Source organism: Ochotona princeps, chromosome 6, assembly GCF_030435755.1.
Source record: "Ochotona princeps isolate mOchPri1 chromosome 6, mOchPri1.hap1, whole genome shotgun sequence".
In the NCBI taxonomy this organism is placed as follows: Eukaryota; Metazoa; Chordata; class Mammalia; order Lagomorpha; family Ochotonidae; genus Ochotona; species Ochotona princeps.
The window spans coordinates 67,409,206-67,434,480 of NC_080837.1; the positions used below are offsets into that span (position 1 = coordinate 67,409,206).

Genomic DNA, 25,275 nt, shown 5'->3' on the forward strand with positions numbered 1-25,275 from the left:
GATGGCCCAGGTTACCCAGGTGAAGTTAGCTGCACAGGTGCAACTGCTGACCTCTGCCTGGGTCCTCACTGTCCTTCTGGGGCCGACCTTTGTTCCACTCTATGATGTAGATGTTAAGAAGCAAGGTCAAGCTGAGATGGGGTGCAGGAAGGAGGGACCCTGCTTGCCCTGGCCCACCACGAGGGGCCGTGTGGGTCTCCTGCTGAGTAGGGTCAGTGTTCCTGGTCTGCCCCAGCATAGCTGTGTCAAGTCCTGTGCTCAGAAGGGGGCCGTGTGCTCTGGGTGTGCAACACTGCTCTCATCATCCTACTAGATTATCTTTCTTTTTAATAAAGTCTCAATAAAAATTTTTAAATGGGCTGATCCAAGATTCTATTTATTAAAAATATTTATTTATTTGAAAGACAGAGTTAGATAGAGAAAAGTAGAGACAGAGACGGTCCTTCTACTCACTTGTCCGCTCTCTAAAAATAGCTGCAATTGCCAGAGCTGAACTAGTTCAAAGCCAGGAGCTTCTTCTGGATCTCTCACGTGGGTGTAAGGGCCCAAGCAGTTGCACCATCCTCCACTACTTCTAGTGGGGAGTGGAACAGGACATGGCACAGCCAGGACTCAAACTACTGCCAAAGGCAGCAGCTTTACCTGATATGCCACAGCACCCCTCCAATATGATGTTCAAAACATCATATTGAACAATATGAACATATTGAACAAAAGTTCCAAGGATTTAAAAGGGCCAGTTAAGTGATTATGTAGGGAAGAGTGTACTAGGCAGAAGATGTATCAACTAAAACAGTTCTGAGACTAAAAACAAGAAATCCAGTGAAGGGCAGAAGGAGATCCAATGAGCTAGTCATCATTAAGGTGAGGAAGTTAAAGAGCATAAGGCACAGGAGTAGAATACAGAGGAATAGAACACTAAGAGAAATCTGACTTGCATTCCAAGAAGTACTTCATTTCTAAGAGTGACACAATCACACTTATCTCTACTATGCTTAGAAGAGATGAAATGATGCAAGAGAGAAGAACAGTGAAGAAACTGCCCTAATGCTTCAGGAAGTTGATGATGACTTGGTTCCAGGTGGTAGAAATGGAAAAGTACAAAATGGTGACTGAATACAGTTGTAATCTGAACTAAAGCTGAAAGGATTTGCTAAAAGATTTGAAGTATAATATGCAAAAGACACAAAAATTAACCATAGCTACAGGCTTTCAGTTTGGGCTGGCACTGTAACACAGTGGATTAAGTGGCTGCTTGGGACCCCCACATACTGCATCAGAGCACCTGGCATCAAGTCCTGCTGTGGCTTCCAAGCCAGCTTCCTGCTAATGTGTACCCTGGGAGGCAGCAGGTGATGGCCCAGGCACCTCATTCTCTGTTACCTTTGTGTAAAGCCTTCATGGTGTCTCTGATGCTGACTTCAATCTGCCCCAGCCCCATCTGGGCAATAAACTAGTAGAGCAGAGAATTTCTCTCTTGCTTGCTCTGCCTTTGAAATAAATGAAGGAGGGCTCGGCGACGTGGCCTGGTGGCTAAGGTCCTTGCCTTGATCCCATATGGCCGCTGGTTCTAATCCCGGCAGCTCCACTTTCTCTCTATCTCTCCTCCTCTCAGTATATCTGACTTTGTAATGAAAATAAAATAAATCTTTAAAAAAAAAAAGAAATAAATGAAGGTAAATAAATATACTTTATAAAGGATTTTAGTTTGAGCAATTATAAGGATGAAATAGTGTCTTACTGATAAGAGAACCACTACAAAAAGAGTTTTTTTGGGGGAAGAGGGACTTCATTTACTAGCTGAAATATTCATGAGATGTCTCTATCGAAGCGCAAAAAAAAAAGTCTATTTCCAAATGTAACAAAGAGCAGAGGTAGAATATATATTTGGGAATCAGCAGGTACAGATAACATGTGAAACAACGAGCCAAGCAGGAGCTCTGAGAGATGGTCTGACAACTCAAATCTAGGAAGGTCAGAATGAAATAAACAGGAAAACGAGAATTCAAGAAAGGAGGGGACCTAACAGAAAATGTAGAGAGAGAAAACCAGAAAAGTTCGGTGATCTAGAAGCCAAATGAGGAAAGGACCTCAAGGAGGAAGAGATCAACTGTTAAAACTATTAAAAGACCAATGAAGGGGCTGGTGCCATGGCTCAATATGCTAATCCTCCACCTTCAGTGTTAGCATTCCATATAGGTGCCAGTTTGAGTTCCAGCTGATCCACTTCTGATCCAGCACCCTGCTTATGGCCTGGGAAAGCAGCAGAGCATGGCCCAAGGCCTTGGGACCCTACATCCACTGGGGAGACCAAGAGGAGGCTCCTGGCTCCTGGCTCCTGGCTTGGGATCAGCTCAGCTCCAGCCTTAATAGCCATTTGGGGAGTTAACCAACAGATGGAACAGCTTTCCTTCTCTGTCTCTTCTCTGTAAATCTGCTTTTCCAATAAAAATAAATTTTTCTTTTAAAAGTATAAGTCAATTAAACAGCTACACAATCCTTCAGGAAAGAAGATATGATGTCTGAGTTTACAAAATCACTTAATGAAGCGGGACACTGAAACTTACTTGAATAACTAATAATACAAGTGCTTATATCCAGATCTTACTGATATTTGTATTATGTTGCTTCACTTATACACATTACCATGTGGTATATTAAATGCTTTATACATTTCAAAAGTTTGCTACTTACTACCATATGTCTTTTTTTAAAGATTTATTTTATTTTTATTGCAAAGTCACATATACAGAGATGAGGAGAGACAGAGAGAAAGACCTTCTGTCCAATGATTCACTTGCCACAAAGGCCGGTGCTGCACCGATCCGAAGCAGGAGCCAGGAACCTCCCCCAGGTCTCCCACGTGGTGCAGAGTCCCAAGGCCGTGGGCCATCCTCGACTGCTTTCCCAGGCCACAAGCAGGGAGCTGGATGGGAACTGGAACTGCTGGTATTAGAACCGGCACCCATATGGGATCCTGGCACAATCAAGGCGAGGACTTTAGCTGCCAGGTCATGCCGCTGGGCCCTACTGTATGTTTTTAGGTAAAAGAAGTTCAGGTTAATTTTTAATGTTACTACATGAGATAATGCTAAATCCATTAGTCTCATTAAAATTCCTTGCTGATCCAAATATGCAGGCTAACAGAGGATATAATCAAAGTACTATTCCCTTGAAAGAGAGACTATGGTTGATATAAAAGACATATATCTGATTTATGTCAAGTGGTAACACAGGTAATGCTTTGGCTGCTCAACATAAAACACATTAATGGAATATTATTGCTCCAAATATACCATACCAAGATTAAACTGAAAATAGAAGGCAGCTACTAAATCATGGTAGACATGGAGCCAACTGCAGCGGTTAAAACACAATTCCTAATGCTTATCCAGTACTGATGGAACTCCTTGGGTCAATTCGGGTCATGAGTAGCTTGGAATAATTCCAAATGACTGCCTCGAGTTCTACTGTTACATTCAGTGGCTTTAAGAAACCCAGGACTGGGACCCAGCAAAGTACCCTAGTGGCTAAAAGTCCTCGCCTTGCATACACCAGGATCCCATACGGACACCGGTTTGTGTCCCAGCTGCCCCACTTCCCATCCAGCTCACTGCTTGTGGAGTGGGAACCCTGTCGAAGATGGCCCAAAATCTTGGGACCCTGCACCTACCACTGCAGCCACTTGGACAGAAAAATTAGCGGACAGAAGATTTTTGTCTCTCCTCTCTGTAAATCTGTATTTCTGATAAAATTAAATAAATCTTTAAGAAAAAAAAACAGAAGGCTTCTTTCGGGGCCTGTGAGGTGGCTCAGCAAACTAATCCTCTGTTGGCACTGCCAGCATTCCATATGGATGCTGGTTCTAGTCCCATCTGCTCCTCTCTACCCATGTGGTAGCCCCAAAGAAGCTCCTGGGCTCCTGGCTATAGATTGGCTCAGGTTGAGTCACTATGGGCATTTGTGCAGTCAGCCAGCAGATAGAAGATCTCTCTGTAAATATGCCTTTCAAATAAGAATAAATAAACACCAAAAAACAGGGCCCGGCAGCGTGGCCTCGTGGCTAAAGTCCTCGCCTTGAACGCGCTGGGATTCCATACGGGCACCGGTTCTAATCCCGGCAGCCACACTTCCCATCCAGCTCCCTGCTTGTGGCCGGGGAAAGCAGTCGAGGACAGCACACAGCCTTGCAACCCTGCACCCGCGTGGGAGACCCAGAGGAGGTTCCTGGCTCCCGGCTTCTGATCAGCGCAGCACCGGCCGTTGCGCTCACTTGGGGAGTGAAACATCGGACGGAGGATCTTCCTCTCTGTCTCTCCTCCTCTGTGTATATTTGACTTTGTAATAAAAAATAAATAAATCTTTATAAAAAAATACTGAAATACATACATACATACATACTAAAAAACAAAAGGCTTGTACGACTGCATTACATACCAGCAACAATCACTATATTTTTCTTGTTGACCCCAAATACACCTTCTTCCATTTTCTCAGACCTTTGCACAAAGGTAAAAATGCTAAACTGCATCACATTTTACATAAGTATTTCTGAACTAAAGCACCAATCTTCTTACTTCCCATACACTGTTATTAATTAATCCAGACATTCTCACACACCTTTTGGCTTTTAGACAGATATCTACCAACAGATTAGTATACAGTACGGAGGTCAATATTTAGCCTGAATCAAATTAGATTCAATAACAAAGTAACTCAGCCAATTCTTTCTGGCTCTTTCTGACATTCACAACATGGTAAGACAACAGACATTTTCTTTTTAAGGTATAGTTTGGTTCAGAAAATTTACAGAAAAATCAGATAAAATGATTTTCAGACCTGGTGCAACAGCTCAGTGGTTAAATACTCGCCTTGCATATACCAGGATCCCATAAGGGCACCAGTTTGTGTTCCAGCTGTTCCACTTCCCATTCAGCTCCCTGCTTGTGGCCTGGGAAAGTAGTAGCAGATTGCTGGCCAAAAGCCCTGGAAGAAGCTCCAGACACTGCAGCCTCTTGCGGAGTGAACCAGAAGACAGATCTTTCTCTCTGTCTTTTTCTCTGTAAATCTGATTTCCCAGTTAAAAATAAATAAATAAAGATCACATAAAATTTTTTTCAGGGGCCTAGCACGATGGCTCAGTGGCTATATCCTTGCCTTGGAATCCTGCACCTGCATGGGAGACCTGGAAGAAGCTACTAGTTCCTGGCTTTGGATTAGCAGCCACTTGGGGGAAAACCCGATGGATGGAAGATCTTTCTGTGTCTCCCCTTCTCTCTGGAAACCTGCATTTTCAATAAAAAAAATAAAACTTTAAAAAAATTATTTCCAGGGAGAGTGGGTATTTAACCTAGCAGTAAGACCCTCGTGTCACAGCATCAGAGTACCTGAGTTCAATATTGGGTTCCAGCTCCTGACTCCAACTTTGCAACAATGCAGCCTAGGGCTCACTGCTTATTACTCAAGGAATGAGGCTTGGCTACCACATGGGCAACCTGGGCTGAGTTCCTGATTCCTGAGATCCAGCCCTCCAGGTATCTGGGGAATCAATCAGCAAATGGGAGCACTCCATACGTTCTGCCCCTGGACTATTTTTTAAAAATGATTTCAAGGTATATGTCCCATTTTAAGAAAGATGATTCATTTCAGCATTCAATAAAATTAGGATATCACAAAAAGTATCAAAGGCATTTCAACACAGGCAATAAGCTCTCTCTATAAAGATATCTCATTCCAAAGGGACCTGGTGCAGTAGCCCAGCAGCTAAAGTCCTCACCTTGCACACGTAGGGATCCCATATGAGCGCCGGTTCTAATTCCGGTGCTCCTGCTTCCCATTCAGCTCCCTGCTTGTGGCCTGGGAAAGCATTCAAGGACAGTTCAAAGCCTTGGGACCCTGTACCCACGTGGGAGACCTGGAAGAGGCTCCGGGCTCCTGGCTTCAGATAGGCACAGCTCCAGCAGTTGCAGCTGCTTGGGGAGTGAATCAAGAGATGAATGATCTTTTTCTCTGTTTCTCCTCCTCTGTGTATACCTGACTTTCTAATAAAGATAAAATAAATTTTAAAAATATTTTTGAATAAATATCTCATTTCTGTCTGCCTTCAAGAACTATGATAGCTTAGCTCCTGGGGCTGGCATGGTGGCACAGCATGCTAATGTTACACTGTGTGGTGCAGGCATCCCATATGAGTGCTGGTAGGTGTCCCAGCTACCCCACTTCCCATCCAGCTCCCTGCTTCTGGCCTGGGAAAGCATCAGAGGATGGCTCAAGTATTTGAGACCTGTGCGTATATGGAAGACCCGGAAGAAGCTCCAGGTTCCCAGCTTTGAATCAGCTCAGCTCTGGCCGTTACAGCCATTTGAGAAGTGAACTAATGATGGAAGACTTTCTCTGTCTCTCCTTCTCTCTGTAAAATTTGCCTTTCCGATTTAAAAAAAATAGTAAAAATTGTTTAAGATTTTATTTATTTTTATTGCAAAGTCAGATATACAGAGAGGAGGAGAGACAGAGAGGAAGATCTTCCGTCCAATGACTCACTACCCAAGTGGCCGTAACGGCTGGTGCTGCGTCAATCTGAAGCCAGGAGCCAGGAACTTCCTCCAGGTCTTCCACGTGGGTGCAGGGTTGCAAGGCTTTGTGCCGTCCTCTACTGCTTTCCCAGGCCACAAGCAGGGAGCTGGATGGGAAGTGGAGCTGCCGGGATTAGAACCGGCGCCCGTATGGGATCCAGTGTGTTCCAGGTGAGGACCCTAGCCACTAGGCCACGCCAGAAATATGATAGCTTAAATGTTTTTGGAGAGCAGTGGTGAAGACATTTAAGAAAGATAAATAATTTAGCAATAATGTTAACAATCTGTGTTTTAGCCAATAGTGTCATCCTACTGGGCTTTGCCATACTGTATATGTACACAGATTTTTTTTTGTAAGATTCATTCACTTGCAAGTCAACGTTACAGAGAAAAGACAAAGAGAGAGATCTATCTTCCAACTACCAGTCCACTCCCCCAAATGGGTATAATGCAAGGACTGGGCCTGGCGGAAGCCAGGAGCTTCATTGGGATCGCCTACGTGTGTACAGGGTCCCGAGAGCTTTGGGTCACCTTTTGTACTTTTTCAGATCATTCATTGCAGGGAAGTGGAGCAGCTGGGACATGACATGACCTGGTCCCCACATGGAATGTCAGTGTTGCAGATGGTAGCTTTACTCTCATGCCACAACACAAGCCACACCCTATATGTTTTTTTTTAATTTATTTATTATTTTTACTTCATTAATTACATTGTATTATGTGACACAGTTTCATAGGTACTTGGGTTCTCCCCACCCCTCCCCAAACCCTCCCACCATGGTGGATTCCTCCACCTTGTTGCATAACCACAGCTCAAGTTCAGTTGAGATTCCCCCCTTGCAAGCATATACCAAACATAGAGTTCATCATCTTATTGTCCAGTCAAGTTCAACGGCCTCTTAGGTATACCCTCTCTGGTCTGAAGACAGAGCCAGCAGAGTATCATCCCGATCAATTAAAAGCTCCAACATACCATCAGCAAAAATTTACATCATTATGGAATTAATTGACATAGTAATGAGTAACCAATATGTTAAGAGTAAATGCGAGTTCCCAGCCATCTTCTGTGACCACCTCATTGACATTTCAATTTTAGTTTATACACAACATATAACAAACCTAACATAACATGTTATACATAACATCGTGTCATCTTAAATTAAGGCAGACATGTGGTATTTAACCTTTTGGGATTGGCTCATTTCCCTTAGCATTATGGTTTCCAGTTTGGCCCGTTTGGCCACAAAGAACTGCATTTTGTTTTTTTTAATAGCTGAGTAGTATTCCATGGAGTAGATGATATGTTTTTATATGACCTAGGGAAGGTGTTTTATAAGAACAAATAAACAAAAAAGGTAAAGAATAATACATTTCTATTTCTAAAATTATTTTGTCATAAACATATTTTTCTATTTTTGAATATTTTTTCCACAAAGTGAATATTCACTATTTTTTGAAAAAGTTTTTGTATTTTTAATATCAAGGAGGGTATTTGATAATAAACACATACCCACACAGAGGTGTGCACACATGTGCATACCCAAAGGAACTTCAAAAGGTTCATGGGAAATTAACAAATGATAAGTTTATTTTGGTGCAAAAAATTTCTCAGGGTTGGGCATTTGGGACAGCAATTAAGCTGCCACTTGGGATGCCCACATTTCATATCAGAGTACCTGGGTTAAAATTTGGCCACCCAACATCTAATCATCTAATCCCATTTCCTTTGTAATGTGTATCTCAGGAAGCAGAAGATGATGACTGAAATACTTACACCCCTGCCACTTACTGCAGGTGACTTAGATTGGGTTTCAAGCTCCTGGCTTTGACCTGGCCCAATTCTGGCTGTTGCAGGGTGTATGTGTTTAATTAACTACTAGATGGAAGATCTCTGTCATTCTATTTTTTTTGTTCCAAACATTTATTTGTTTATTTGAAAGGCACAGTTACAGAGAGAGGGAGCACAGAGATAAAAGTCCATCTGCTATTTCACTCCTCAAATGACTGCAAAAGCCATGGACAGGCCAGGACAAAACCAGGGAGCCTCAACGACTTGGTCATCTGCTGCTTTTCTAGGTGCATGAGCAGGCAGCTGGACAGGAAGTGAACTAGATGAAAATCCAATCTAGGACCCTGCTCAGACACCCCGTAAGACAGCAGAAGACAGCCCAAGTATTTGCGTCCTTATCACCCGTGGGGGAGACCAGGATGGAGTTTCTGGGTTCTGCCTTTATCCTTGCCCAGCTGCTGCAGATATTTGGGGAATAAAACAGTGGATGGAAGATCTTGCTCTCACTGTCTGTGTCCCTCCCTCTCTGTCACTCCACCTTTTTTTTTTAAACTCTGCCTTTCAAAAAATATTTTTTGGAGGTTCCACCAAGACATCCCAGTGGGCTAACCTGAGAGTTGATTAAACTACATTATTCATTTCACACACACACACACACAAACACACACACAGATATTCCTTACAGAACTGTGAACTCAGAATTACTATTTCATTTTCAAAGGAAGCAAAATCTCATAATTTAGAGTTTTCAGTCTAGATAATAAATGACTTTAAAACATGGTTCTTAATTGTTTTTAATTTTTTTTTTACTGGAAAGGTAGAATTATATAGAGAAGAAGAGACAAAGAGAGAGGTCTTCCATCTGCTGGTTCACTCCCCAGAAGGCTGTAGAACTAACCGAATCCGAAGCTCGTAGCCAAGAGCTCCTTTCCTTCTAAGTCTCCCAAATGGATGTGGAGTCCAAAGGACTTTGGCCATCCTCCACTGCTTTCCCAGGCCATACGCAGAGAGCTGGATCAAACGTGGATTATCCAGGATGCAAACTGGCATGGATACTGGCGCCTCAGGCAGAGGCTCAGCATACTAAACAATGCTGCCAGCCCCAGGTCTTTGCTTTTTAAAATCCATCTTTGTATCCTTTGGATCCAGTAAGGTACCAAAAATCTACAATGTGTTCAGTAAATACTAAACAGATGAAAGAAGCTAGAATATACTACATGTTTCATGGTAAAAACAGGAAAAGAGAAATATTGTGGTAAAATCTTTGTAGTTTTTATCTAGCTAGTCAACTGAAGAAAGGCAGTCAAGTTCTAGATGCTTGAAATGTGAAGGCAGTCTGCCCAGAAATGACAGAAACCCTCACTGTTCATAGATGTGGTTGCAGATACCACAATGGGAATTTTTTGGCAAAAGAGGAATGAACTTGGAGCCCCTTAAGAGTTACAACTCTTAGCAGACACTACAAATCTACATGATGCAATGTCTCCAACACCACACAACTGGATATAACCCAGATCACTCTAATTAAAAACTTTCCAAAAATAAGAAATATTTTTCATAGAAACGTATCTCAGTTCTAAAATAACAACAACAAAATAATAACCGTCTTTCGGGCTTGCTCCAAAGGATTCAACTTTCTTAGATGCATTTTTATTTCATGAGCAAAGAAAATGCCAGAAATGTAGCATGTGACAACACAGTACTCACATAAGGTACCTAAATTCCAAGAAACAATATAACACACAAATGCAAAGTGCCAGTACCAAAGCAATGTACACCAGGATGAGATGCAAGCCCCCACTTTGTCTCAAGTGTAGCTGTACATGAACAATGATTAGAGTCAAAGCTACCTACCAAATTATACAACACTCACTGCCACTGATGGTTATACACCTGTGTCACACTGTCTGCCTGACAACTGCCCTCACACTTCTGTGTGGCAGAAGGCTAATTACTATCTAAGCATTCCCTTCTTTGATTTTAACTTAGGCCAGATTTCATTATCACTACTCAGCACACTTTCCATTTCTTTCCTTTTCCATAGAGAACTAAGCTGTACTTCTCAGAAAAGTCAAATGAACTCATCACTCCAGCACTTGGTCTAACAGTGTAACAGCTGTCCAGCTGCCCCTAGTCATGCACACCAAGTTCTCTAAAAAGACCTGACCTGGTGTTTGCTCTGCTGCAAGTATGTGGTGCAACATCATCTTCGTGAGAACGCAAGTGATGGAAACGCTTAAACTTTGAGTGCCTGGCGAAAAGGTTCGTATCTTTACAATCCATGTCTTACTTTCATTTTATGAACTTGATGTGCGAAGGTGTCTTTTCCAAGGGCTGTCTTTGAAATTTATGTTTGTATTCTTTAAAAACCCGTTCTTTTTTCCACAGAAGGCAGAAGGGACTAAGCTCGAATCAAGGGTAAAGGGAGCCCAAGTTCAGCAACCATTTCCAGCTTTTCAAGGTGTTTTGACCTCAAAATGCATTTCTTATAAAACATGATGGCACGTTTAGTACAGAAAGTTACAGAGCTAGCTCGACACCATGGCCTGGATATACACCCTAGCTTCGCATTCAAACTTGAAAAACTGATTTGTATGAGCTGGTCTCCATTCTCCATTTGGACTCCAAATTCTCCACCGCACCCAGGGGAAGACCTGGACGGAACTCTCTAAATCGCATGTAAACAGGTAAGACACCTTGGGCAGGAACCCGGGCAGTGCTTTCAATTCCTCTGGAGAACTGCAAAGAGCGAGTATGTGACTCAGTGACATTCACACATGGGCAACGCGTTACCAAAAAGCCCTGCCGCTCAGCGAACTGACACCCTCGACAAGCACACCGTCCACAGGGAACGTCCCCCGCACCCACGAAGAACTTGATCAAAAGTCACTACCCGGCCCGCAAAACGTGATTTTGTATGAGAAAGTCAATACCAGCGAGACTTTCTCGTGCCCGAATCCAGCCGGAGCACAACAAATTGGTCAACGGCGGAAGTTGCCTGACGAAATGACTGCAACATGAAATCCAGTTTTATGATCATAACAAAACCTTCCTTCCGGGACCAGGCCAAGAAAAAAAAAATCTTGAGAAATGGTCTTTTGGGATGCAACAGGCAATCGTGAGCTTCTAGCCACCGAGAAACAGCACTGACCGTGGGGGCCCTGAGCCTTTAAATAACCAGCTGTGCTTCTAGAAGCCCCCCCTCCTCCAGGGGTACCCACACAAACAGGGCATGTCGCCCGCCAGCCCTTCCTCGCTCGCCTCGGCCGGCCCGGCCCCAGCACTGACCTTCCGCAGGGCCGAGACTAATAGTCCCCGCCATTTCGGACTGTTCTCTTCGCTGAAGAACTCGTACGGCTGCGGCGCCTGCTGCATGGCCCCGGCGGCAGCGCCTCCACATCAGGGGCGGCCCGCGGGCCAAGCCGGGCCGGGCTGGGCCGGTGGCCTGACAGGCAGGGCACGGGGCCGCCTCGCCTCGCCTCGCCTCGCCGGCGGCCGCCGCCTGCCGCCCGGGCCCAGGCGGCTGGGAGGCGGCGCCGGCGGGCGGGCGGGGGACCGGGGACGGCTTCCTCGGCCCGGTCGGTCCCTGGTGTCGCGCAGCTCCCTTCAGAGGAAGCGTGGCGGCCCGCGAGTCCGGGTGACCCCTGTTCCCCGCGGCGCTGGCCGGCTTCTCGGGCGGCTCCTCCTCCTTTGTCTGGGTTCGAAGCCCGGTGAGGTTAGGCTGGCCTCACCCCCCCGCCCCCCCGCCCAGACTCCAGCTACGGCCGCGGCGGGTGGAGAGCGGCGGCGCCGGCGGCTGCGGCTGCTAGCCTGCTCATCGCCTCATCCCCGCCCTCCCTGGCCGGCAACGCCGCCCGGCCCAGCCCTGCCTGCCCGAGTCACCTCCAGAGGAGGGCCCTGGGGACAGGCGAGGCGTGCGCGTCGGGTGAGAGAGCCACACTCGCGCGCACCCAGCTGGCCGTCGCCGCTGCCTGTTCAGCAGCCGCGCTGAGCGCCCTGAGGCCGCAGACCAGCCCCGGGTCCCCGCACTGGCCGCTCGGCCCGCCCCCTCAGCCCAGCGCTCATCCTCCCAAGTCGCCGGAGAAGCCCGGCACGGAGCATGCGTGCCGCGGAACTGGCTGAGGCGCCGGCCCGGCGCTGAGGTGCTGGGGCCACAGGGCCCCCGGGGAGTCCAGCTCTCCTGGGAACTTGGCAGAACTCGTGCTCCAGACGGACTGCGCAATTTACTGACTCTTTTTATGCCCATGCTCCTTTCCAAGGCAGTCCCGACTCGGTGTCACGCGACGAATCCCCGAACAGTAGTGGAGAGAAGCAGTTTTAGAGACGGAGAAAGGCCATTTGGGTGGGACAGGGTAATTAGCGTATTTGTGCTCTACGTGACTTCTTTATTATAAAGAAGACAGTGACTTTCATAGGGCGATGTTGTAGGGAGCCAGGGAGGTGGCAGCTTGTAAAGTGCTGCTCCTGGTGGGGTCAGAGGTGGCAGGTAACAATGATGTCCATCAAGAAAGATCTTGAAAGGTCCTTCATTTACATTGGCCCATCTGTTCCAAAAAACCAGATCGTATAAAAAAAAATCAGCGGCTGTTTTTTAAGCTATTAATCTGTTCACCAAATATTGTAGGCTTCAGGATCCTATCATGGATCTGATCCTGGGACAAGTCGAGGTCACACTGTTAGTAATTCAGAATTAAGATCCCCTGCTCTCATGGTTTTGACAAACCATAGCAGAAATTTCACCTCACTGAAGATACTGAGTACATGACCTTGACCGTGTTGTAAAGAGGAGTTGGTCCAGTCCCTTGCCAACAGCCAGAGAGGAAGGGAAAGATGGACTCTAAAAAAACCCATCAGTAAGTACCACCATTTTTAGTTTCACCATCAGTGCCTAAGCAAGTACTCTGCAAAATACGCACTTTTTTTCTACCTTGGAAAAATTAAAATGGCAGAGTGGGAAAACATAGAGCTCATTTTTAGCCAACTCCCCACAGAGTCACGAATGTCCTCTAATAAATGAGCACATCTACATTTCCAGTCCTTGGGAAAAAGGTGGGAGAGTGGGATGCTTGTACTTCTCCAATTAATCTTGTCATGTGTGAGGACAGCATCTTTGGTTTGCATACAGTGTCTTTCCTTGTCTGTCCTGTTTCCAGACCTCAGCTATTAACTCCTAAGCTGTGGTACAGAAGAGTAAAGTTATTAGTGGGAAGCTTCCTTCTTGGCTAAGGACACTTTTCTCGGGCAAATCTGGCCTGAGGACATATTTTGTTTGGCCAAGGCTGTATTTAAGTTTTTTTAAATTGCAGTTAATATTTTAACATTTAGAGATGACATGTAAAACTGTACTTCCGGCTTTTCTCAACAAAGATTCTACCACACTGGTCCCTACAGCATTCATGGGAGAGAATACCGCGCAGGCTCGGGGAGTGGCTGCCCTCTAGAAAAGTATGCCATCCCGGCTTCCAGTTGGCCGTCCTCCCTCCCTGGCACTCTTGGATCTTTTATGTAACCTGCTTCATCTCCACAGGCATCAGAGCTGTGATCTCTGAGCTAAGCCGACTGAAATGTGATCCACATGCCAGCGGAGGCTAATCCCAGGAGGACACCAGCAGAAACTTTCCCAATCAGAGGCGCCATCCAGAAAAAAAAAATACTGGATCCATACCCATACTAGGCACAAGGAAAAATTGCAGATATGTCAAGGATTCAACTGTCAGAGCCATAAAGTTATGCACTTATAAGCTCAGAGTACAAAAGACCTTTTCATATGACACAAAGTCCAAGGGAGAGATAAACTTGACATTTTAAAGGAGGAAATTTCAAAAATCCACAGGTTAAGTCAAAAAGCAAATAACATATATGGAAAAGAAAATATCTGTAGGTTATCTTTGAAGAGTTAATCCACCTAACATATAAATGGGTTCCTACAAATTAATAAAACTAAAAATAATGGGGGATAAAGGATAATGTGTAAAAATACAGTTCACAGAATGATGGGCTTATAACTGTCCATGAAGAACTACCCATTGTAACACGAGAGCGGAAATCAAGATTCGGGGGAGGGGCCTTGAGGAGGGCGAGGGGAAACCCTAGAGCCTATGGAACTGTATCATAAAATAATACAGGGCCTGGTGGCGTGGCCTAGCGGCTAAAGTCCTCGCCTTGAACCCCCCGGGATCCCATATGGGCACCGGTTCTAATCCCGGCAGCTCCACTTCCCATCCAGCTCCCTGCTTGTGGCCTGGGAAAGTAGTCAAGGATGGCCCAGTGCATTGGGACACTGCACCCGCGTGGGAGACCTGGAAGAGGTTCCTGGTCCCGGCATCAGATCTGCGCGCACCGGCCGTTGCGGCTCACTTGGGGAGTGAATCATCGGACGGAAGATCTTCCTCTCTGACTCTCCTCCTCTCTGTATATCTGACTGTAACAAAATAAATAAATCTTTATAAATAAATAAATAAAATAATACAGTTCACAGAAAAGGAAATATAAATGCCTCTAAGCCATATAAAGATGCTCAATTCTAAATTATATTGTTATTAATTTTATGCTAATTGTTTATCTAGTAAAATAACACAGATCAAAACAAGTTGATTACATATTATGATAGTGAAAACAGGCACCCTAATTTATTACTGGTGAGAGTATAGTTTTAAATTTTTATTTATTTGCTTTTGTTTTATTTAACTAGTAGAAAGAGATCTTCCATCCAATAAAAGCAACCTAGCCTCTGTGGAACATTCTCCAAGAGTCATGGCAAAGTGCATAGAGCAGGCTATCATGATTGGTATGGTACCAATCATATTTTTTGAAAGGAGGGCATATTTCATTATAATTCCTCTGCAAAGATACACAAGATGTCTTTTGCCACAGAAATGAAAACTGGGTGTCTGGAAAACAAGAAGAGACTTTACTGTGTACTTCTTTAGTGATTTTGTGAATTTTCAATCATACAAATGTAGAATGTATTAAAAACTTTGATGAGTGGGGCCAGTGTGGTGGCTCAACAGGCTAATCTTCCCACTGCCAGCTGATGCATCCCACAAGGGCACCAGTTTGCATCCTGCCTGCTGTACTTCTGATCCAGCTCCCTGCCAAGGTGCCTGGGAAGGTAGCAGAAGAGGACCTAACTGCTTGGCCATTGCATCTATGTGGCAAACTCAGAAAAAGCTCCTGCCTCCCAGCTTTGGATTGGCTCAGTTATGACCATTTAGGAGGTGAACCAGTGGATGGAAGATCCCTTACTTTCTCTCTCTCCTTCTATGTAAATCTGCCTTTCAAATAAAAATACATAAAGTATTAAAAAAAAAAACCCACACTGATTAGCTAAGAGTAACCATGAAAAAGTTTGAGCTTCATTATAAATATTTGCTTCAAGTGAGAAAAAATTAGCATTAAACCTGTGGATGTGTAAGAGGGAAGCTCTAAATATAAATAACAAAAAGTGAAATCATAAAGTTCAGCTAGGATTAGTATTCTAATTACAGTAATAATTACTATTCTAATTACTGTGATGCTTTTTTCAAGTTTATTGTGACTTTTGGGAGATCATTTGAATGACCCAGGTACACTTCACTGAAAAACATTTTCAAGAGGGACTTACTCAATATTTCTCCCATTTACTTACTCATACTTCCTCAATTTATTTAAAGCTACAGGGGCTGCCAGTCAGTAGCAAACCAAAGCAATACCACAGGAAACAATAAATGTGGCTGTCACTTTCATGATTCATTGCCATTGCTAGTTCTGTTTCTCTTGGTTTACCTACCTGAAAGAAGTTAGAACAAGTGCTCAGTCAACCTTTGCCCTTTGACCCTTCAGTGAGGCTCAAACTTAAAACCATCTCCCATCTCCTCATTGGAGAGCATCAAAAATTGACTTCTCAGGAGAAAGCATACATTTTACAAAATTCCAAAAGATTTATATATTTATCATGCTCCCCTCTCATGCATTGTGTTTTTGCTATGTATGAGATGGGTCTTCAAAAAGTTGATGGAAAAATTAAATCAAAATAAAATTCAAAATGAGTTTAATTTAGCTTAAAATGTTTTCAAATTTATACATACAAAGTTTCTCCAAAAATTCATGGAAAATGTGCATTTTGAAACTTCTGCGCATGAATTTCAGTATTTCTTGCAACAGAAACAAATGAACAAACCCTTATTTTCAGTTCTCTTTCCCTGCATTTTTGGGAGTACCCTTGTACTATGTGCCTTTGAATGGCAATTGTGTTGCCCGATGCCCCTTTGGTATGATGACAACACCAAGGTCAAGCAGATATTGCCACCATATCACATGGTAAGTCAGGTTTGATGAATGTGGAAAAGGATGTTCCAGAAACCAACTTCTATAATGAAAATAAAATGGAAAGGCACCATTCAAGTGCTTGCTAATTATGGCATTGAAACAAAATCTAAGTCCGCATAGTGGAAAGCTGCACTGTCAGCCAGAAATGTCTGTTCAGTACTGCTCCCAGCTCAGGATTGGTTTGTCAACAACCATGTAAGTAAATAGATACAGATTACAGAACAGGCACTACTTAGTTAAGAGACAAGAAATAAAATATTGACTTGCTTGCCCTAAAGTGTTAACAATTATGGAATTTGCTTATTTACTATTTATGTATAATGACTGTGATGGATAGAATATATGGCAGGTAATATACATTCTTCCCTCCTACAGTCATAGAAATTAGAAAGCTAAAAGCAGTATTTCCTGAACTTCTGTGCAACCAGGATTTTGAATGTGACTTAGGCTCTATCAGATGTACTAGTTTCAGGTCTAGAAGACAGAAGTGACTTGGAAACTGCAAATTGCTATTTCTGCTGGCAACTGCTAGACTCACTGTGGCAGTTCCCTGTATGTGCATCCTGTTTTGGAAGTACATTCTTGGCAGCCTTCATTTGTAGTGTGGCTTTGGGACTTTTTCCTGAAAGTCTAACCTATGGTCTCCTTCATCAGCTTTCTAATGATTAATATGCCTTAGAATAAATCTATTCTTATTTAGCTATAATGGGATCTATTCTTTGTAACTGAACTCAAAACAACTTTCCCTCAACAAAAATCTCTTTCCTCAGGAGTACAAAATGTAATAGATCAGACCATTAACCCACAAAGTTTTATTTTATAATTGTGATGCTTTATTCACTTTGTTACTCAAACTTCAGTTTTTTTTAATCAAATGCTTATTTATTCTATATTTAGGAAGAAATAGTGTGATTTGTGGGTGTGATCCATTAATACTGTCTCCTTGAAAACTTTGTTGCTTTTCTTGAAAGCTGAATACCTTAGGATGATCCTTCAGATTCCCTTCAACCCTGTAGTTATCAACTGCCATGTCTGTATAATAACTCCCACTGTTATATATTTATTCTGCAGAAAACCTTCATCCTCTTAACTGGAAATGCTGGTAGAACCTTGAAATGCTTCAATGACTTGTCAACCTTCCTAAACTAACATAGTACTTACATTTTTAAAATTTATTTTCATTTTAGTCCAAACACTACCGTGCAGAAACCAACATCATCGGAAAGACAACCAGAAGCCCTGAGCGGTCCGCAGAAACAGAAGAACAATAAACGTCCTTCGGGACCAGGGAGGAGAGTTTTCTCTGGTCCGAGCCTGGCTCCACCTCTGAACCCCCACCCTCCCTCGCAATGACCATCGGGATCACTCTGAAAAACCCTCATAGCAAACATACAATCATACAAACTAAAAAAAACCTAAAATAAATAGACAAACAACAAAAAGTAGAGCTTGGAATCTGACAGGAAAGAGCTGGCGTGGATTGGCTCATGCCTCGCTGGGTGGGACACAAAGATTAGTCACTCCTCACCATGGTGTTGAGGATTTTCCTGCACACCCCCCGCCCAAAAAAATGTTCTGCACCTTAATTGTCAACAAATGTCTTGTTAGAGTTACAAGCCAGTCTAGATTATCCTAAAATCTGCCAAGATCAGCAAAATTATACTTCAACACAACAAATGGCTAAATACTAAAATGAAATAGACACGAGACAGCTGAATGGTACCTTATAGCCATTTTAAGGTATATAGCAGCCGGTCCTGTATATAAACAAAAATTGAAATGTCAATGAGCTAATCATAGGTTGTGGTTAAGAACTTGCTTCTTTTTTTTTTTTTTTTTAACATACTGGTTACTCAAAACCATGTCAATTCCATAATGTTGCAAATTGCTGTTGATGTTATATTGGGACTCTTAATTGACTGGGATGATATTCTACCAGCTCTAACTTCGGACCAGAGATGGTCTCCCCAAGAAACTGTTCAACCCATCTGGACAATAAGTAGCTGGACTCTATGCTTGGTATACGTTTGCAAGGAAAGAATCTTGATTGAATTTGAACTGTAATACTGCATCAAGGTGGAGGAATCCACCAGGGGGGAGGGGCGTGGGGAGGGGTGGGGGGATTCCCAGAGCCTATGAAACTGTCACATAATGCAAAATAATTAATAAAAAAAATTATTTTCATTTTATTTGAAAGGTGGAGAAGGAAAAACAGACACAGAGAGATCCTTCATCCATTAGTTCACCACCCAGATGCCTGAAGCAACCAGGGCTGGACTGAGCCAAACCTAGGCACTAAGATGCAACTGAGCTTCCTTTGTGAGATGCAGGGAACTAAGTATCTGAGCCATCATCTGATGCCTCCAAGTGTGTGCACTTGAATCAGAAGCATAGTTGGGACTCCAACCTAGGTATCAAGCAAGCAGCATTTTATCTGCTGTACCAAGTACCTTCCCCTAACACAGTAATTCATACTAGACTTTACTTTTTTTTTTTTAAAGATTTATTTATTTTATTACAAAGTCAGATATACAGAGAGGAGGAGAGACAGAGAGGAAGATCTTCCATCCGATGATTCACTCCCCAAGTGACCGCAACGGGCTGGTGCGCGCCAATCTGAAGCCGGGAACCTGGAACCTCTTCCGGGTCTCCCACGCGGGTGCAGGGTTGCAATGCATTGGGCCGTCCTCAACTGCTTTCCCAGGCCACAAGCAGGGAGCTGGATGGGAAGTGGAGCGCCGGGATTAGAACCGGTGCCCATATGGGATCCTGGCGCGTTCAAAGTGAGGACTTTAGCTGCTAGGCCACGCCGCTGGGCCCTAGACTTTACTTTTATTTTCAAAAACTTACCAAGAAATTCTAGTGAGCAGTCTAACTTGGAAGTACAAAGTTCTAACACGAAAAAAGGCAACTTGAAAAAGGCAACTTGATATCCTTGAATTCCAAAGCACAGAGTATTAGAAGACAATCTTTTCTTCTTGACCTGTTAACATAATCAACATGTTTAGTTTTTGGTGTTTAGAAGGATCTAGGCAATGAGAACTTTGTACTTTATCTCAGCAGGAACGAATAATGAAGCATCAAAGAGCAACAGGAGGAACCAGGCATTCTAGGAAACAGAAACTGGTATGTGTTTAGTGTGATTTGTGAAGCTTGTTCCCAGTCCTACTCAGATATCCAAAAAAATTTTTTTTCAAAGATTTTATTTATTTTTATTGCAAGTCATATATACAGAGAGGAGGAGAGACAGAGAGGAAGATCTTCCTCCGATGATTCACTCCCCAAGTGACCGCAAAGGCTGGTGCTGCACTGATCTGAAGCCAGGAGCCAGGAGCTCTTCCAGGTCTGCCACGTGGGTGCAGGGTCCCAAGGCTTTGGGCTGTCCTTGACTGCTTTCCCAGGCCACAAGCAGGGAGCTGGAGGGGAAGTAGAACTGCCAGGATCAGAACCGGCGCCCATATGGGATCCCTATGTGTTCAAGGCGAGGACTTTAGCTACCAGGCCACCACACTGGGCCCTGATACCCAAAAATTTTATTCACAAATTAATATCTCTTATGTTGCCAGTAGACAAATTTAAGTAAAATTACATCTGAAAAGCATGGAAGAAAGAAGCACCACTGTAGAGAGAACAAAATTAAAAGGAGTGGTTCTCAAGATAGTGTTTCAGGCAGAATCTGAGTGAAAATTGAAGTTCTCTGGTAAAAGAGAACTGGCTTCCTGAGCTCTTTCTGAAAGCTGTGCATCCCAGGCAAACCATGGCATGCCATAACATATCTCTTCTGCCAAATTTAGATGCCAAAGTTTCTCATCTTATCCAAGAGGCAGGAAAAAAACAATCCTTTCCAGGATCTGAGGCCAGAAAAAATAGAGCTGTTTGGTTTTCACCACTGCTCTTCTCTTCAAGGATTTGGGGTTTCATTTCCATTCTTAAGCTCTTTAATGAACATGAACTATTTGGAAACATCTCTAGGCAGCTTTCTCTATCCTAGCTACCTTGTCCTGTCCTTGTAAATCCTGATGAAGAGATTTCAAAAACCCTCTATGTGTGCATTAAAAGTTAGTGACTGAACTCACAATTGCTACTCAAAAAATATTTACAAGATCTTTACATGACGACATATACTCCAAAAGACAGAGAAACATTTGACCAAAGAAGTCTAGACATAGATCATGGGCCTGGGAGGATAGAGTCAGCCCCTCCAGGCTATGGACATCAGTGTACATTCACAGATGTGCTCATGCAGACAGCTCCCAGGCACAGCCATCAGGGTAGATGGTCTCTAGAAGTTGGCTCTACAAGGTCTCACATGTCATGGCCTGGAAATAATATACATCACTCTCACCATTAGCCTTTGAAGAAAGTTCTAACAGTTCAGGTTATCTTACAGGCCAGTAGGGATATTTCCAAGCGGCCTCAGGCTAAATGGAACTCTCCCAACAGTAAAAGCAGTTCCCCCAACAGGTCAAACTCTCAGAGGATCTCAGGAAGGACTATGATTTACACATCCACCTATGGCTGTAAGAGTTGCATCATAATACAATTACCAAAAATGAACTTGCTTGTGCTCTGCGATCTCCTCTGAATAAAAGACTCTGAAGCTAAAATCCAAAATGCTTCACTTTTAACTCAAAAGATAAAGCACCACATTTTAAAAAATATACTTAAATATAGAAGTGGGGTAGTTTTTTTTTTGGCTGGTATATAAAGCCATGATAATGTATGTCTTATACATAGAAAGTTAATTTGAGTACAAGTTTTCATAGACTTTAAAAAGATGTTTTCCACAACACCAAGGCTCATTAAAATATTTTTAATACTAACATACATTTTCTCTCAGATATACACAAAACTTTTAAATATTATACCAATATTAAACAACAAAACTCTATTGATATAAATAGTAAATGCTTTATATGATATCCCACATAATTCAAAACATTTTCAAGAAATTTTTCATTTATATTTCTTGGGACTATAACACAGATTCACAGGGAAGGAGGAATGCATCAATCTTGCAATTGATTTTACAAAAATTTCAGTTTTTCACAGTTTGGTATGTATGTAATCATACTGCCGATGAAACAGAGAATGACAATATTTTCTGCTTCTTGGTTGCCTTGCACTGGAACAGAAAAATCTCTGTGTTGCAGTTCTTGTGACAATGAGTTCTTATGCAGGACCCATGGGGTGCTCTGTGAGTGGCTTCTGAGAGTTTTCAATGTGCTCATTCCAAGTGTTGCATAGTATCTGCCTGTTACAATCCCATGGGATGTGCTATTTTTTGAACATAAGCTAATGAGTATCCATTCAAATTAATGGATGAGGTAGCTCAACCAATGTAATCATCATGTCTTGAAAGGAAGGGAAAAGATAGAAGCAAAAGTTTTTCCTGTTAAAATGCACATCACTCACTGATTAATCACACAACTTGTAAGGAATAGAGAAAAATGAAGGGTTGATCACTGAGAGAGCCTGTGTGAGAGAATGGGGTTCTATTACACAGGCTTCCCTGCCAGGCTGCCATGTTTCCATTTCTGTTTCTATTTTCCAATTTCTAAAAGGAAGAATCATCTTAAAAGATAAATCATACACATATACACAGAATACAATACAGCACCAGTCACCAACTTTAAACCCTCATGCAGAACACATGAATGTAAGGCACTTTCGCGGCTGACAAAAGTGAATGCCTCAAAGCTAAGGGATGTACCAAAAATGAAGAAGTAGCCTCGAATAAGTTCACAGAAGCCCTGAAAAGTCACATAGGTAGGACTCAGCAGTGATCTTGACCAACATCTTAAGGAACCCCACTGTGACTGAAAAACAGATGAGAGAAAAAAACATTTCTTTAAAGTTACAATTCTGATTCCTAATAAGTCCTGCCAGTTCAAGATCCTTTTAATTTCTTGATCACAGCAGACTGCACATGGGGCTGCTGTTGACACTTAGGAGTGACACCACACCACATCGCTACGGAGAGACCAAGAATTGTAGAGGCTCTGAATTTGTTCTGCAAGTGATTTTTCAGAAATATTCTGACTAAGAATCTAAACTGCTTTAAAGTGCAAAAATACGAGTCTTTTCTTAAAATCAAGAATATTTTTTAAAAATCTGTTCTGCACAGTATTTCTCTCAAATATTATAGCAAAGATAGAATTTAACTTAAAAATGTGAAATTTCATGCATTTTCTTAAAACCAAGAACATATTTTAAAAATCTGTTTATTGGGTCCTAGTGTGATATGCTAGTGGTTAAATCCTTGCCTTGAGTACGCCAGGATCCCATATGGATGCTGGTTCATATCCCAGCTGCTCCACTTCTCATCCAGCTCCCTGCTTGTGGCCTGGAAAAGCAGTTGAGGACAGCTCAAGACCTTGGGACTCTGTACCCATGTGGGAGCTCTTGGCTCCTGGCTTCAGATGGGCTCAGCTCCAGCTGTTATAGCCACTTGGGGAGTGAACCAGCGGATGGAAGATCTCCTCTCTGTATCGCCTTCTCTCTGTAAATCTGACTCTTCAATAAAAATCAATAAATTCTTTTTAAAAAGATCTGTTTATTAATTTGAGAGGCTGACACAATGGGAGAAAGAGAGCTCCCACCTGCTGGCTCCACCCCTCAAATTCCTTCAAAAGCTATGAAGCAGCCAGACCAAACCCAGAAGCAAGGAACACAATGGAAGGTCTCCGTGAGTGGCAGTGATTTCCTTATCCGAAGCATTGCCTGCTGTCTCTAGGAGGAACCTGAGCAGTAATAAAACTTGCGCACTGGGAGACAACGGCATCTCAACCAGCATCTTAACTGCTATGCCAAAAGCTCACCCCTCAAATCAAGAATTATTAATTTTAATTACAAATATTGTTCTAAACAATGTGAGCTCTTCTATGACTCTTTAAGATTAAAAAAAAAATTCCAATCTATGCTATACCATATTTTGTCTAAAAGAAACTGAAATTAGGTATCATAACACTAAAAAACTGACTTAGGGGAAAAAAAATCTGTTCTTATGACTTTATTTTCTAAAATTCTAAAAGAGCCAAATAAATACTGTCTGATTCACAGCTGGTAAGGACAGAGTATTAGCAAAGCCAGGCATTCAGAACAAATACAACTGTATTATGTGCCTCTTTATTCACAAAGAAAATGCAACTTAATTAAAAAAAAAAACACTTGTGTTACATCATTTTAACAATTCAGTGGTACTCTTTGATCTAAAAATGTGTTTTGAAAAAACATTTTCCAAGATTAAAACTGAAGGATGCAATTAGTACACAGCTGTTGCTGATGTGAGATTATAGCACATACCTAGCTCCTTTCATGATTCATAACTCAAATCTTTGTAGTACTTCATCTGCAATCATTTCAGAAATTGCAAGGGAAGAAGTGGCAGCGGGGGAAGGTGCATTTCTCACATGCAGAACGCGACTTCCAATATCCCCAGCTCCTCCATCAAACACAAAATCTTCTACCAGATTCCCATCTCTGTCCAGTGCCTGTGCTCGCACTCCAGCTGGACCTCTGTGAAAATAAAGAGTGTTTGTTAACTAACACAGAGAGGCTGTGGTCTGCAAAGTATTCTTAAATTAATAAAATATTTTTTCTCCTAAATGTACAATCTGAGGTTAGTCAAAGGCTGTTAGGGTTAGATGTTTGCTTATCATAGAGCACAATGTCTATAACAAAACAATAAAGTCAACTATAAAGACATACAGGGGGAATCAACAGCAATCCTGATGACCTCTTAACAGGAGGTCACATGCACAGAGCGGGGGTTGGGTCTAGAGTGGAGCAGGTGGGCAGGAGGAGGCTTGCATCCCAACCCTGGAGACTCCCGGATCCTCACCAAGGACTATAAGTACGGGCACCAAGGACTATATCCCAACTGCTAAGGAGATCACGGGGAATTGGAGTGCCTTTGGAGGCCAAGAACTCTGAGGTCATCCACTCCCTTTCGGATCTCCCACATGGGATGGAAGAAGCCCAAATTCTTCCTCACAGGAGCCAATGTCATCAGAACAACAGCCAGGAGCCTTGAGCGGTCCACAGAAACAGAACAGTACACTTCCTTCGGGAATCGGGAGAGGAATTTTCTCTGGTCCTTACTTAGTTCCAACTTTGGATCCCTACCCTCTCTTGCACTTGACCATCAGGGTTGCTCCGGAGCCCCCCCACCAAACAAAAAACAAAACAACAACAACAAAATAAATTAGATAGACAGAGAACAACAAGGAAAGCTTAGTAAGAAACAGGAAATGGTTAGCCTGGACTCTCATATACCTTACTAGGTAGGACACAAAGATTAGTTACTCCTCACTAAGGTATTGAAGATGTCTCTGCACACCCCTCCTAAAACTGTTCTGCACCTCAACTGTTGACATGCCTTGTTAGAGTTATAAGGAAACATGGACTATCCCAAAATCTACCAAGTTCAATAAAAATTATGCTTCAACACTATAAACTACTAAATACAAAAATGAAAATAGACACGAGACAGCTGAATAGTACCCTATAGCCATTTTAAGGTGTATAGCAGCCAGTGATGTATAAACTAAAATTGAAATGTCAATGAAGTAATCACACGATGTGGTTAAGAACTTGCATTTTCTA

At 42.8% G+C, this 25,275-nt stretch overlaps 2 protein-coding genes across 6 annotated transcripts in view; both read right to left on the reverse strand.

Annotated features, from left to right (window-relative positions):
- Positions 1-12,463, reverse strand: part of SOS2 (SOS Ras/Rho guanine nucleotide exchange factor 2) — a 115,163-nt gene extending 102,700 nt beyond the window's left edge. For 2 of the 3 annotated variants that reach the window (XM_058666398.1, XM_058666397.1), the window contains exon 1: positions 11,650-12,463. In XM_058666398.1, the coding sequence (XP_058522381.1) occupies positions 11,650-11,736 (87 nt within the window). In that variant the 5' untranslated portion in view covers positions 11,737-12,463. The remainder of the gene's footprint in view (positions 1-11,649) is intronic. The other variant, XM_004584803.4, reaches the window with a different exon arrangement.
- Positions 12,464-12,940: 477 nt separating this feature from the next.
- L2HGDH (L-2-hydroxyglutarate dehydrogenase) overlaps positions 12,941-25,275 on the reverse strand; it is a 65,640-nt gene continuing 53,305 nt past the window's right edge. Inside the window, exons 10-11 of one of the 3 annotated variants that reach the window (XM_058666408.1) lie at positions 23,974-24,186; positions 19,633-19,651 (exon numbers count right to left, since the gene is read on the reverse strand). In XM_058666408.1, the coding sequence (XP_058522391.1) occupies positions 23,991-24,186 (196 nt within the window). In that variant the 3' untranslated portion in view covers positions 19,633-19,651; positions 23,974-23,990. Of the gene's footprint in view, positions 13,199-19,632; positions 19,652-23,578; positions 24,187-25,275 lie in introns of those variants that run through there. The other 2 variants (XM_058666409.1, XM_004584805.2) reach the window with 2 other exon arrangements.